The 15026-nt window shown below is 40.5% G+C and overlaps 1 protein-coding gene across 1 annotated transcript in view; it reads left to right on the top strand.

Moving 5' to 3' along the window:
* The first annotated feature begins 199 nt into the window (after positions 1-199).
* VTI1B (vesicle transport through interaction with t-SNAREs 1B) overlaps positions 200-15026 on the top strand; it is a 31002-nt gene continuing 16175 nt past the window's right edge. Inside the window, exon 1 of the mRNA XM_047861388.1 lies at positions 200-455. Coding sequence (XP_047717344.1) covers positions 341-455 — 115 coding nt within the window. The 5' untranslated portion in view covers positions 200-340. The remainder of the gene's footprint in view (positions 456-15026) is intronic.

Here is a 15026-nt window from a genome sequence, read left to right as displayed (position 1 = left end):
CTTCCGTTGTGGCGCTCTCCCCAACCCTGAACTGGGTATTTCCGGGGCTTCAGCACTCCGCTCGCTCCGATGCACCACCACCCTCCCGGGAATCGCCCAGGCGGGCAGCCCACCAGACTTCCCATCAGGCTTTCGCGCCCGCCGCTCCCTCAGTGACGGTATGAAGGGGGTGGGCGTTCCGGCTCGGGAGGACCCCGCCGCGGCCCCGGAAGCGCCTCGTCCCCGGCGGTGGTGGCGGCGGTCGCCGTGATGCCTGCGGGACTGGGTGGCTGACCGCCGGGATAGGAGCGGGGCCAGTGCCCAAAATCTCGGTGGCCGCTGCTCGAGCGCGGCCTGCGCCATGGCCACCTCCGCTGCCTCTTCGGAGCATTTCGAGAAACTTCACGAGATCTTCCGCGGCCTCCATGAAGACCTGCGAGGGGTGCCGGAGCGGCTCCTGGGGACAGCGGGGACAGGTGAGGCGAGGGTGGGACGCGCCGTGGGGAACTCGGCCCCTTGCGCGCTCTGGGAATACGAGCTCCCCACCCCCTTCTCAGATCGGGTCCCCCCTTCCCTCCGCTGCGCATCCTCAGACACGCCCCCTAGGGTTGGCTGGGTCTCGGCGCCCAGCATTTCCCTGCTGCTCCTTGAGGGTGCTCAGGGTTGGACCTCGGAGTGTCGTCTCTTTGGGATTCTCTTACTACTGTAGCCGTCAAAATTTTCTTGTGTCATTTTCACCGTGGAAGAAGATCATAGGAGACCTTAAGTCTGTGTCCATGTATTTCAGTAAAATTGGTTTCTTTTGTAGCTGTCTGTGTATTTTGCTTTATGAATTTTAGAGCATTATTCTCAAGAGAAATCCATAGTTTTCACCAGCCTGACAAAGGATCCGTAGCACCAAAAGGGCCAAGAAGCCAAAGAAAACATAATTTTGGAGTTGCTAAATGATCAGATTTTGTGGGGGAAGTGGTCTTTAAAAATCAGGATTGTGGGTTTAGGTGTGGTCCCCTTCCGAACTTTCTGTCATGTGACTTCAAAATTCAGGTTGCTGCAAGCTTTGCTTGGAGGAGTTAGTTTTCCAGTAAAATCTCTAGGAAGACCTGTCACAGCTCTTTGCCACTCAGAACAAATACGTCTTGATGGCAAGACTTGATAAGACTTTATTTTGTAGTTTTTACTAAGGATCAGAGCTTGAGTGTTTGCTCTGTGAGTTTCCTGAGGTCATATGAATTGAATAACTCTGGTCAGAATGCCAGAGAATGTTAAACATATTTACTGGGAGAGGCTGCTGTGTGCCAGGCACTCCCCTAAATGCTGGTAGTATTGCAGATTATTGCAGTGAGGAAACTTAAAATCTTTGTTCTAGTGGGTCCCTGGTAATATATGAATATTAAGAGAAGAGTTATGCAGGGCAAAGGAATGGAGAACTCTAATAGTAAACAGGGTGGCTGTGAAAGGCTTCTTTGAGAAGGTGCCATTTGAGCAGAGACTCGAATGAAGGGAGTCCAGCATGTGAAAATTTGGGAGAAGTGAGTGTGAGGAGAAAAGAATAGTATTCCAAAGTTTCCTTAAGCACAATGAGCTTGGTAAGCGTTGCAAAGGTTCTTAAACAGAAATGAGCTCTTCTAGGAAGAGCAAGAAGGCCAGCGTTTGCCAGTGAAATGAGCAAAGGAGACAGTGGTAGCAGATGAGGGTAAAAAGAGTTAGGCAGGGCCAGGTCACGTGTGGCCTTGTAGAGCACAGTGAAAGATTTGCACCTTTTTCTAAATCTGATGGGATGCACTTACAGAGTATTGAGCAAAAGAGTGATGGGATCTGATTTACATGGTTGAAAAATAGACCATTTTTTGCAGCCCAGTGCTGAATTAAATTTTGCAGTGGTGGTTTCTGGAAGGGTAAATAGTGCAAAAGGGCATTTCATTTTGATAAATAGAAAACTGAGTTCTATTTGCCTTTATCATCTACCTAACTTTCTCATTGCTGCAAAGAAGATAATCAAAAAGGTGTGAATACCTAACCAAGCACAAAATACTCTTTTTTTTTTTTAATATTTATTTATTTTTGAGAGACAGAGACAGAGAGCACGAGTGGGGGTGGGGCAGAGAGAGAGGGAGACACAGAATCTTAAGCAGGCTCCAGGCTCTGAAGCAGGCTCCAGAGAATCTGAAGCAGGCTCCAGGCCATCAGCACAGAGCCCGATGCAGGGCTCGAACTCACGAACCATGAGATCATGACCTGAGCTGAAGTCGGACAGTCAACCGACTGAGCCACCCAGGCTCCCCACAAAATACTCTTAATACAAGTTGCTGGTAGCGGACTTAGTTGTTTAATGGGTAAGTAAATACAGTGTACACGTATCTATAGGTTATAATACGAATTTCAACAATTTTCCATCTCTGTTCGCTACTTTACTCATACTGCTCAATAAATATTTGTTGAATAAATAGAATTTAGTTGGGCAAACACACTGTGTCTTATCTCTGAATCCTTTTTTCCTAGTTCTGAGATTACTTCATGAGCTTTCCAGAGCTTTAATTTCCATCATAAATTATTAGGTTCTGAATAATGTACATAACAGCTCTTGAATTTAGCTTATGCTCTGTAATTGAACTTAATCAGTTTTTAATAACTCTTTCAGAATTACTGTGTATCAGTCACTGTCTTGGACCCTAGGAGTTTCAAGAGCTCTTGCCTTAATGGGACTAAATTTACAACAAAGTGTGTGATTGGTCCTAAGACAGTTTTGAGACCATAAAGAAAAGGTTGACTTGTGTGTTAGGTGAGGGAAGCAGAAAGGAGAACTAAGTATTAAGGGGTTGAGTGGGAGTTTGCCAGAGGGAGATGGGAAGAGGCAATAACAGAACAGAAAATCAAATACTTAGAACCATGAATGGAGCTTAGGGTATGTGTGGGAGATTAATAGTAGATCAGGAAAGTGAGACACAGCCAGATTGTGAAGGGACTTTATATCACATTAAGACATTTGGGCTTGATACGAAGAATCGGTGAAGGATTTTAAGCAGCTGGCTAATATGGTCAGATTTTACTTTAGAAGGAGAATGCTGGTGGCTGAGTGGAGGATGAAAGAGAAACAAGAATCTGGATATAGGGGACCATACTAAGAGCCTTTGTGGCAATTATCTGGGTAACATGGGAATCTAGAGAGTCCTAAATCCAATTTCTGAGGCAGAAATTAAGATCGGACATGGGGAGTGAGAGACAGATTCAAGGGTGTCTGCATTTTCTCACTTGGTTATTTGGGTGAATGATGAACTTAAATAAGAAATATAAAAGTAGGTTGTAGATAAAGAAAGCATCAAGTGTGCTTATAGAATAGAGATGATAATGTATGTCCAGTCTAGCCTGACAAGATATTTCTTCTCCTGCCACTAAAAATAACAATGGGGTGCCTGGGTGGCTCAGTTGGTTAAGCTCAGGTCATGATCTCACAGTTCATGGGTTTGAGCATAGTACTGTGCTGAGAGCTTGGAGCCTGGAGCCTACTTCGCCTCCTCCCCTGCTCGCTCCCATGCGTGCATTCTCTCTCTCTCTTTCTTTCTCTCTCTCTCAAATAAAAATAAACATTAAAGAAAAAGAAATAACATTAATGAAGAAGATCTGTGAATTGGGAAGCAGTATACTATAATATTTAACAGCAATGATTCTAGAGCCAGACTGCCTGGGCTCATATCCAGGATCCATCTCTTAGTAGCTGTGTGACCTTGGACAACTTACTTCAACCTAACTAGTTTCTCCCTGCAAAATGGGGTAAATCGTCGTATTTACTTCATAGGGGTCTTGTTGGATTAAATTAGTTAATATATGTAAAGCCCATAGAATGAATATTGCCTGGCATGAGCCATTCACCATTGTTACTATTATATAGGAAATGGGAGTTTTATTTAAAGAAAACATAAGAATACCAGCTCTGTATGCAGCTGTTGTCTTGCCCTACTTTCTCTTTTTTCCCAGAGCACTTATCATCTTCTTTTTTTTTAAATTTTTTTAATGTTTATTTATTTTAGAGAGAGAGAGGGAGGGAGGGAGGGAGAGAGGGAGGGAGGGAGGGAGGGAGGGAGTGGAGGAGGGGCAGAGAGAAAGGGAGACAAAGAATCCAAAGCAGGCTCCAGGTTCTGAGCTGTCAGCACAGAGCCCGACACAGGGCTCAAACTTACGAACTATGAGACGATGACTCGAGCTGAGGTCGAATGCTCAACCGACTGAGCCACCCAGATGCTCCAGCACTTATCTTCTTTTTTTTTTTTTAAATGTTTTTATTTATTTTTGAGACAGAGAGAGACAGAGCATGAATGGGGGAGGGGCAGAGAGAGAGGAAGACACAGAATCGTAAGCAGGCTCCAGGCTCTGAGCCATCAGCCCAGAGCCCGACACGGGGCTCGAACTCACGGACCGCACGATCGTGACCTGAGCTGAAGTCGGACGCTTAACCGACTGAGCCACCCAGGCACCCCTCCAGCACTTATCTTCTAATGTACTAGGCACTTTATGTATTTCTGATGTTTATAGTATAGTATTTGTCTTCCTTTCACTAGAACAGTGGTTTTCATAGTTTGGTCCCTGAACTGCCAGTGTCAGCATCATCTGGGAACTTATTAGAAATGCAAATTATTGGGCTCTACCCAAGATTTACAGAATTATTAACTGTCTTAACAGCCTGTTTTAACAGCCATCCAGGGGATTTCTGATGCATGTCAAGTTTAAAAGCACCTGAGCCAAAAATAAGTTCTGTATTTTCTCCACATCTTTGTCAGTGGGTGTTATTTCTTGTCTTTTGATTATAGCCTTTCCAACAGGTGTGAGGTAATATCTCATGGTGATTTGCTTTGCATTTCCCTGATTAGTGATGTTGAGTACCTTTTCGTATACCTGTTGGCCATCTGTATGTCGTCTTTGGAAAAATGCCTGTCCAGATCTTTTGCCCATTTTTTTTTATCAGATTGTTTGGGTTTTTTGCTCCTGAGTTGTATGAGTTCTTTATCTATTTTGGGCATTAATCCCTTATCAGATACATGATTTGCAAATATTTTCTCCCATTTGGTAAATTGCCTTTTCATTTTGTTGATGGTTTTCTCTGCTGTGCAAAAACTTTTTAGTTTGATGTAGTCCCATTTGTTTATTTTTACTTTTGTTACCTTTACTTTTGGTATCAAATCCAAAAACTTATCACCAATACTGATGTCAAGGAACTCTGTGTTTTTTTTTCTAGGAGTTTTATGGTTTCAGGCCTTACATTCAAGTCTTTGATCCATTTTGAGTTAATTTTTGTATATGGTGTAAGATACTGGTTAATTTCCATTCTCTTGCATTTTTCTGTCAAGTTTTCCCAAAACCATTTATTGAAGGGATCATCATTTCCTATGAGGTAATGGAAGAGTGTGTGTGTGTGTGTGTGTGTGTGTGTGTGTGTGTGTGTGCGTGTGTGTGTGTATGTATGTGTATGTATGTATCTCCTCCTGGTTCCTGACACACAGCTCCCAAAATCCTTGTAATTCCCTAAGTGATAAGAACACTAGGAGCATCTTTTGTTCTAATGAGGTGACTCTGGGTGGGCTCCTGGGTGGGGACTGGTCACCAGAAAGACCAACCTGTGATTAGAAGCTTGGATTTTCAGCCCTATCTTTTGTCCTCCAGAGAGGAAAGAAGAGCTGAAAATGGAAGTTAATAATTGATCATGCCCGTATGAAGTAGCCTCCATAAAATCCCAATAGTATATGGGGTTTAGAGAGCTTCCAGGAGGGTGAAAATATCCATACCTGGAGTGTGATGCACCCCAGCTCCACAGGGACAGAAGCTCCTGTGTTCAGGACTGCCCCAGACCTCACCCTGTGTATCTCTTCATCTGGCTCTTCACCTGTATTCTTTATCATAATCCTTAATAAATTGGTAAATGTAAGTAAGCATTTCCCTGAATTCTGTGAGCCACTCTAACAAGTTAATTGAACCTGAGGAGGGGGTCATAAGAACCTTCAATTTGTAGCCAAATTGGACAGAAGTTGTGGCTAACCTGAGGACCTATTACTTGTGATTGACTTTTAAAGGGGGAGGGGTGGTCTTGTGAGACTGAGCTCTTAATCTGTGGAATCTGATGCTGTCTCCATGTAGATAGTGTCAGAATTGAGTTGAACTGTGAACATCCAGCTGGTATTGCAGAGAAATGTTTGGTGTGGAGAAAAACCTCCACACGTTTGGTTGACCAGAAGTGTTCTGAGTAGTAAAGGAGATACACAAGAAACACAGGAGGGACTGAGTTTTTCTCTATACAGGAAAGAAAGACATAGGAGGGGGAAGGACTTGGTTTTCTAATGTAGTTCCCATTGTATATTCTTGACTCTTATTGCAAGTTAATTGATCATGTATGTGTATATTTATTTCTGGGCTCTCTATTCTGTTCCACTGATTTTTGCATTTTTTTTTATGCTAGTACTGTAGCTTTGTAATATCAGGAGGCATGATACTTCCAACTTTGTTCTAATTGGGGTCTTTTTTGGTTCCATACAAATTTTTGGATTGATTGTTTTATTTCTGTGAAAATTGCCATTGGAATTTTAATAAGGATTGCAGAGTCTGTAGATTGCTTTGGGTATTATGGACCTTTTAACAGTACTAATTTTTCCAATCCATGTGCATGGAGTATCTGTTCATTTATTTGTGTCTTCAGTTTCTTTCATCAGTGTTTTGTGTTTTTAGTGTACATATCTTTAACCTCCTTGGTTAGGCTTAGTGTTTTATTCTTTCTGTTGCAATTGTAAATGGCATTACTTTCTTAATTTCTCCTGATAGTTCATTGTTAGTATATAGAAATGCAATCGGTTTTTGTATATTGATGTTGTATACTGCAACTTACTGAATTTATTTATTAAATCTAACAGTTTTTTCAGTGGAGTCTGTAGGGTTTTCTGTGTATAATATGCCATCTGCAAATAGTGACAGAATTTACTTCTTCCTTTCCAATTTTGAATGCCTTTCATTTCTTTTTCATGCCTAATTGCTCTGGCTTCCAATACTGTGTTGTATAAAAATGGTGAGAGTAGGCATCCTTATTCGTGATCTTAGAGGAAAAGATTTGAGCTTTCCACCAGTGGGTATAATGTTAGCTGTGGGCTTGTCACATATGACCTTTACTTTGTTGAAGTATGTTCTCTCTAGATATATCCAGTTTGTTGAGATTTTATATCATAAATGGATGTTGAATTTTGTCAGATACTTTTTCTGCATCTCTTGAGCTGATCATATGATTTTTGCCCTTCATTTTGTTAATGTGGTATATCATGTTGATTTGTAGATACATTCTTGCATCCCTGGAGTAAATCCCACTTGATCAAGGTATATGATCCTTTAACGTGTCATTGAATTCAGTTTGCTAATAACTTTGTTGAGGATTTTTGCATCTATGTTCATCAGGGATATTGTTTTTTTGTTTGTTTTGAGAGAGGGCACAAGTGAGTGAGGGGCAGAGAGAGAGAGAGAATCCCTTGAGGGACAGAGAGAGAGAGAGAGAGAGAGAGAGGGAAGGAAAGAGAGAGAGAAGTAGGACTTACCTGAAGTGGGGCTTGTGCTCACCCAAAGTGGGGCACGAGCTCACCTGAAGTGGGGCTGAAGCTCACCCAACGTGGGACTCGAACTCATAACCTGAGTCAAAATCAGATGCTTAACGACTGAGCCACCCAGGCACCCAGAGATATTCTTAATTTTCTTTCTTGTGGTGCCTTTGTCTGGTTTTGGTATCATTGTAATGCTGGCCTCATAAAAGTTTGGAGGTGTTCCTTCTTCTATTATAAGCTCTATATTTTGTCTGTTTTGTTTATTATGTATCCTAAGCACCTAGAACAGTGCCTTGTATATACTAGGTGCTCCACAACTATTTGTTGAGTGATTGTAGAAGTACTGTGAATTGTGGAGAAACTTACAATAATATATGGTTGCCTATTAAAACTGGGTGTAACTTTATTTTTATTCTACCACATTTTCCACATTTTCATCATTTGTAAAATGGATATCTATACCTATTAAAACAAAGGATGGGATAACAGACAAAATATGTCCCTTTTTAGGAAGATTGTATGGCAGTGATAATCTGTTAGCGTATGTGATAATTATTAATTGATTTTATATAATATTAAGTATATACATAATTTTTAATGCATATTACTTAATATATAATTACTTAATAATATTAAGTATGCCATAATGTTTAGTCTTAGTTTGTAGCATCTGAAGAGGTCTCTCCAAATACCTCAGAATGCTGTAAATTATTATTAGATAATACTGTGCCTGTAGTCATGTTCTAGTTTGGGTTTTGTAGGACCTGAAGGCAGCTCCAAGTGTATTAATGAGTGTTATAGAATTATTGAAAAGTTTCCATTTTAACTCACTCAAATTTCAGCGTGTGTCTTTGAGACCTCATTATTCTGGAAACCAGCAAAAATAGTCACTATAAAGAGACTATAGAGTCATATGCAACTGGTTGGTAAACAATTAACTTATTGACTGCAGAATTTTAATTTTTCTAACACTCTTCATATTCTTTGGTGAATTTTGTTTTTACTCTTAGTTCTTTCTACCTAAGGATTTAATTTTAAAAACAATGGTAGTGGGGCACCTGGGTGACTCAGTCCATAAAGCATCTGACTCTTGATTTTGGTTTGGGTCATGATCTCATAGTTCATGAGTTCAAGCCCCACATAGGGCTCTGTGCTGACAGTGCAGAGCCTGCTTGGGATTGTCTCTCTCTCCCTCCCTCTCTCTGTCTCTCTCTCCCTCTCCCTCTCCCTGCCTCTTTCTCTGTCCTTCCCATGCGCACATGCACATGCTCTTTCTCTCAAAATAAACTTCAAAAAATGGTAGTTGCTATTTATGAAACTCTCAATATGCCGAGCATTTGCTAAGTGCTTATTATGTGTAGTATCTCTTTTAACCCTTTCAGACAACCTTATGAGGTTGGTACTGTTATATTTCTTATTTTCAGATAAGGAAACAGGCTTAGAGGGATTCTAACACAGGCATATCTTGTTTTATTGCGCTTTATTGCACTTCACTTTATTGTGCTTTTCAAATACCGCATTTTTTACAAATTGAAGATTTGTGGCATCGCAAAATTTGTGTTGAACAAATTTATTAACACCATTTTCCAACAACATTTGCTCAACTTAATGTCTGTCACATTCTCATGAAACTTCAGACTGAAATTAGGCCAGTTAATAACCCTATAATCGCCTTTTAGTGTTCAAGTGAAAGGAAGAGTTGCATGTCTCTCACTTTAAGTCAGAAGCTTCAAATGATTAAGCTTAGCGAGAAAGGTATGTCAAAAGCTGAGATAGGACAAAACCTAGGCCTCTTGACCAAAGAGTTAGCCAAATCGTGAATGTAATGGAAAAGGTTTTGAAGGAAGTTAAATGTGCTGTTCCAGTGAACATAAGAATGATAAACAAGCAAAACAGCCTTATTGTTGATACGGAGAAGGTTTTAGTGGCCTGGATAGAAGATTAAACTAGCCACAATGTTTATTTATTTATTTATTTTAATGTTTGTTTTTGAGAGACATGGAGACAGAATGCGAGTGGGTTAGGGGCAGAGAGAGAGGGAGACACAGAATCCAAAGCAGGATCCAGGCTCCGAGCTGTCAGCACAGAGCCCGATGCGGGGCTTGAACCCACAAGCCGTGAGATCGTGACCTGAGCCGAAGTTGGATGCTCAACTGACTGAGCCACCCAGGCGCCCCATAAACTAGCCACAATGTTATCTTAAGCCAAAGCCTAATCCAGAGTAAGGCCCTAACTCTTCAATTCAAAGCTGGGAGAGATGAGGAAGCTGCTTCAGAAGAAAAGTTTGAAGCTAGCAGAGGTTGGTTCATGAGGTTTAAGGAAAGAAGCCATCTCCCTAACATAAAAGTGCAAGGTGAAGGAATCCCCAAGTGCTGATGGAAAAGCTGCAGCAGGTTATCCAGAAGATGTAGCAAAGATAAGTAACAAAGGAGACTGCACTAAACAACAGATTTTTGATGTAGACGAAACAGCCATCGAGGATTTTCTTAACTAGAGAGAAGTCAATGCCTGGCTTCAAAGCCTCAAAGCACAGGCTGACTCTCTTATTAGGAGCTAATGCAGCTTGTGACTTTGCGTTGAAGCCAGTGCTCCTAGACCATTCCAATAATCCTGGGGCCCTTAAGAATTATGCTAAATCTACTCTGCTTATGCTCTATAAATGGACCAACAAAGCCTAGGTAACAGTACATCTGTTTACAGCATGGTTTATTGAATATTTTAAGCCCACTGTTGAGACCTACTGCTCCAAAAAAAGGAATCCTCTCAAAATACTACTGCTCATTGATGGTGTATGTGGTCAGCCAGGTGCTCTCTCATGGAGATGTACAATAAGTTTCATGCCTGCTAACACAACATCTATTCTGCAGTCCATGGATCAAGGAGTAATTTTGACTTTTAAGTCTTATTATTTAAGAAATACATTCTGAAAGAAAGAAAGAAAGAAAGAAAGAGAAAGAAAGAAAGAAAAGAAAAGAAAAGAAATATATTCCATAAGGCTCTAGCTGCCAAAGGTAATGATTCCTCTGACAGTTCTGGGTATAGTAAATTGAAAACCTTCTGGAAAGGTTTCACCATTCTGGATGCCATTAAAAACATTGATAATTCAAGGAAGAGGTCAAAATAATGACTTTCATGGGAGTTTTGAAGAAATTGATTCCAGCCCTCATGGATGACTTTGAGGGCTTCAAGACTTCAGTGGAGGAAATCACTGCAGATGTAGTAGAAATAGCAAGAGAACTAGAATTAAAAGTGGAGCCTGAAGATGTGACTGAATTGTTGTAATCTCAGGATAAAAACTTTAACTGATGAGGAGTTGCTTCTTATGGATGAACAAAGAAAGTGGTTTCTTGAGATGGAAGTTACTGCTGGTGAGGATGCTGTGAAGATTGTTGAAATGACAACAAAGGATTTAGAATATTACATAAACTTAGTTGATAAAGCAGTTCAGGATTTGAGAGGATTGACTTCAGTTTTTAAATAAATTCTGAATAAAATGCTATCAAACAGTTTTCATGCTACAGAGAAATTGTTCATGAAAGTAAAATTCCATCAATGCAGCAAACTTCATTGTTGTGTTATGTTAAGAAATTGCTGGGGCGCCTGGGTGGCTCAGTTGGTTAAGCGGCTGACTTCGGCTCAGTCATGATCTTGCGGTCCGTGAGTTCGAGCCCCGTGTTGGGCTCTGTGCTGACAGCTCAGAGCCTGGAGCCTGTCTCAGATTCTGTGTCTCCCTCTCTCTGACCCTCCCCTGTTCATGCTCTGTCTCTCCCTGTCTCAAAAATAAATAAAAGCGTTAAAAAAAAAAAAAAAAAAAAGAAATTGCCACAGCCACCGTAACCTTCAGCAACCACCACCCTGATCAGTCAGCAGCTATCAACATCAAGACGAGACCCTCTACCAGCAAAAAGAGTATGACTCACTCAACTTCAGATGATAGTTAGCATTTTTCACAGTAAAACATTTACTTTCAGTATTTTTAAATTGTGTACACTTTTTAGACATAATGCTATCATACACTTTAATAGACTACAGTATAATGGGAGCATAACTTTTGTATGCACAGAGAAACCAAAAATTCATTTGACTTGCTTTATTGCATTCTTCATTGTGGTGGTCTGGAACCAAACCTGCAGTATATCCAAGGCATGCCTGTACTTTTACCTCCTATATGGTGTGAGATCAGATAAACTATCATAGGCTACAAACAAAGGGTGTAGTTCCTAGACATGCCACGGTGGGGCACCAAAAGCAAATTCGCCACCTGATCCTGGTGAAACAAGTTATTTCCACAGCTTTAATGGGTCAAGGTAGTCTTTCTTGGGTTGGTAAATCAAACCACCTATAAGGAAGACAGGCTGTCGCCTTAGTTGAACATTGAGGTACACTTTCTTTAGTCTTTCAGAGCTGGCTCTTTTGTGGTATGTCATCCACCCAGTTTACCAGTCATTTACATGTGACTGGTTTGGGAAGGCATGTGGGGTGGGGGATAGTGTTTGGAATGGCTCACTCTTGGTTTTGGTGCCCATTTTACCTAGTATGCAGTCCTGCAATTTTGTAGTTAATTGTAGTGTTAACTCTAATTCCCTAAAAAATTAAGTCTCAATAAGTTTTACCTGTTGCTGAAGTCTATACCCAGGGAGCATAAAAATGCCCCTCAGTGCTATAATGTACAAAAGCCTTGGATAGGGAGTCAGGAGACTTGCATTCTAGAACTAGTGTTGCCACACATTTGCTCCTCTTATGACCTTGGGGAAGGCAGTTTCTGCAGGCTCTAGTTTCCTCAACTGTAAAATGAGAAGGTTAGACTAGATGATCTCTGAGGTCCATTTACACTCTAACATTCATTGGTTTCACAATTCTGAGACTAAAGCATACAGAAGCACCTACTGATACCTCTCAGTTGGGTTCAGCCTCTTTTGAACCTTTAAATATCTCCCTCCTTGGCTTCATCATCAGAAGGGAGAATTTCAAAGGCTTTTTTTTTTTTAACCTTAGGATTCCATAAAGGATCTCACAATGTGAAAGTCTTAAAATTGTTTTCAAAAAGAGTGTATTTCTTTTAAAAGTATATAAACTGTAGAGAACTCCTAGGAGAAAGTATGTCATGATTTTAGGTAAAGAGTGGGAGTATCCCAATTCCAAAAAGACTGAGCATAACAGAATCATGAAGAGAAAGAAGTTAGTGAAAGGATCAGTATTCTGTGAGCTACCTCTTTGCCTCCTACTCTTATTTATGTAACCACTTTCTTTGAATCATTCTAGAGTCTGCCTCTTAAAAATGCAGATTTTCAGGGGGCCTGGTTGGCTCAGTTGGTTAAGCGTCTGACTTCAGCTCAGGTCATGATCTCATGGTTCACTGGTTCAAGCCCTGCATCTGGCTCTGTGCTGACTTCAGCTCAGAGCCTGAGGTCTGCTTCAGATTCAGTGTCTCTGTCTCTCCGCCCTTCCCCCACTCATGCTCTGTCTCGCTCTCTCTCTCTCTCAAAAATAAATAAACATTAAAAATTTTTTTAAAGATGCAGATTTTCATATCTTTAATAAAGGAGGAAACTTTATGACTAACAGTTGTAGAAAAATCAGAGCTAGGAAGGGGGAATGCACTTATATGTGGAATATTTCTTCATACTGTGTGCCTTGGATCAGAAGTGAGTGTGCTCAAGTTTGGAGATGTGCCTATTCAGAGGAGTGGTGACACTAAGCAACAGCTTATTACAAAGTAATATGATATTTCTCCATGGAAGTAGCCATTCTTGATTGCAGATAATATTTCACTGCTGGTGGCTGAAAACATAGCCTATTCAGGGATAGTGACAGCTGCTTTTGTGCTTACTTCAGTTACATCGTGGATGGTCAAGGTGCAGACCATTTGCCATGGCTGAACTTCTTACTATTTAAAACAGCAACAAAGCCTCACTTGTGAGCTGTGTAGAGTCAGAAATGGTTCACCTGGAGTATCTTGTATATATTAAGGGAATGTCAACGTAAAGGAGGCATAGTAAAAGGTGCATTGTCATTTACTCTTGTAGGTAGTAGTAACATCTAAGGAGCACACTACTAGGTTTACAGTTCTAAAAGCTATGGGGCTTAAAAAGAAAAAGTAAATTTCCCTGTTCTGGAGGAACTGGATTTCCAATTGAGAATATAGAATGTACACATCCAGAATGGTTTATGATCACTTAAAAAGCAGCAGACGACTGACATGCTAGATGCTATTGTGATTAACAAAATGTAAATCCATATAAGGCATTACTGTGGCATTATATTTTACATGGGATTGGGTTCGAATGTGAAGGCTTAGGATGAAAACCAGAGTAAAGAAAATTACGCCAGAAAATCTGAGGATAGCATATTGAATACCTACATGCCATCCCTCCATAAGCCCAACTCAGCTGTTTTCTTTGGCATTGGAAAAAATTGTCCTTCCTTCAATCGATGAAGTGCTGGCTTGTATTTAGGAGTCACAGTGAATGAAAAATAATATAACTTTAAAAGACCATGTCCCCATACACATGCTGCAACATGAATGAACTTTGAGGACCTTATGGTAAGTGAAATAAGCTGGGCAAAAAAGGACAAATATTTTATGATTCCTTTTGTAGGAGATACCTAGCCTAGTCAAATTCACAGATACAGAAGTAAAATGGTGGTTACCAGAGTCTGGGGGGATAGGAGGTGGAGAATTAGTGTTCATTGGGTATGAGTTTCAGTTTGGGATAGTGGAAAGGTTCTGGAGATGGGGTAGTGGTGATGATTGCACAACAATGTGAATGTACTTACTGCCCCTTAGCTGTATACTTATAAAAGGTCAAGGGGTGACTGGGTGGTTCAGTTGGTTAAGTGTCCAACTCTTGATTTTGGCTCAGGTCATGATCTCACAGTTTGCTGACAGTGCAAAGCCTGCTTGGGATTCTCCCTCTCCTGCTGTCTGTCTGCCCCTCCCTGGCTCGTGTGCACATGCTGTCTCTCTCAAAATAAACATTAAGCTAAAAAAATTTTTTTTAAAAAAGGTCAAAATGATAACTTTTATGTAAATTTTACCAAAATTGAAAAAAAAAAACTGTATCCCCAGATTGTGAAGATAATTTCAAAAGATGAGCTCAAAAAAAACAATGTAAGCAGTGGTAATTTTGTGGAATAGGTAGATTATGTGTAGATTTTCAGGGAGAACATTCATTTGGACACATTTTCAGAAATCAAGCTGCTCATAAGTAGGGATAATTTTTGCTTGTTACATATGAAGAGATAAGCTACCTACTTGTTTTATAGCTAAGGAAGGAGGTCTGGTCCCAAAGAGATGAAGAATTATTACCCATATTAGATGTTGAGTCAACTCCAAGGAAAGGACCAGAATCTAACTCCTTTTCTTACCAGTGGTTCCCTCTTTCACAAATGTTTTACCAGGTGATATTATGCCGGTCCAAGTACCATTTTTACTGTTACTTAATCATTTTTATATCAACTTATTTCTTATAACATACATTTAAT

The sequence above is a fragment of the Prionailurus viverrinus genome, chromosome B3, assembly GCF_022837055.1.
Source record: "Prionailurus viverrinus isolate Anna chromosome B3, UM_Priviv_1.0, whole genome shotgun sequence".
Taxonomy (NCBI): Eukaryota; Metazoa; Chordata; class Mammalia; order Carnivora; family Felidae; genus Prionailurus; species Prionailurus viverrinus.
Note: the sequence above shows the minus strand (reverse complement) of the source record. Positions and strands in the feature narration are given on the sequence as shown.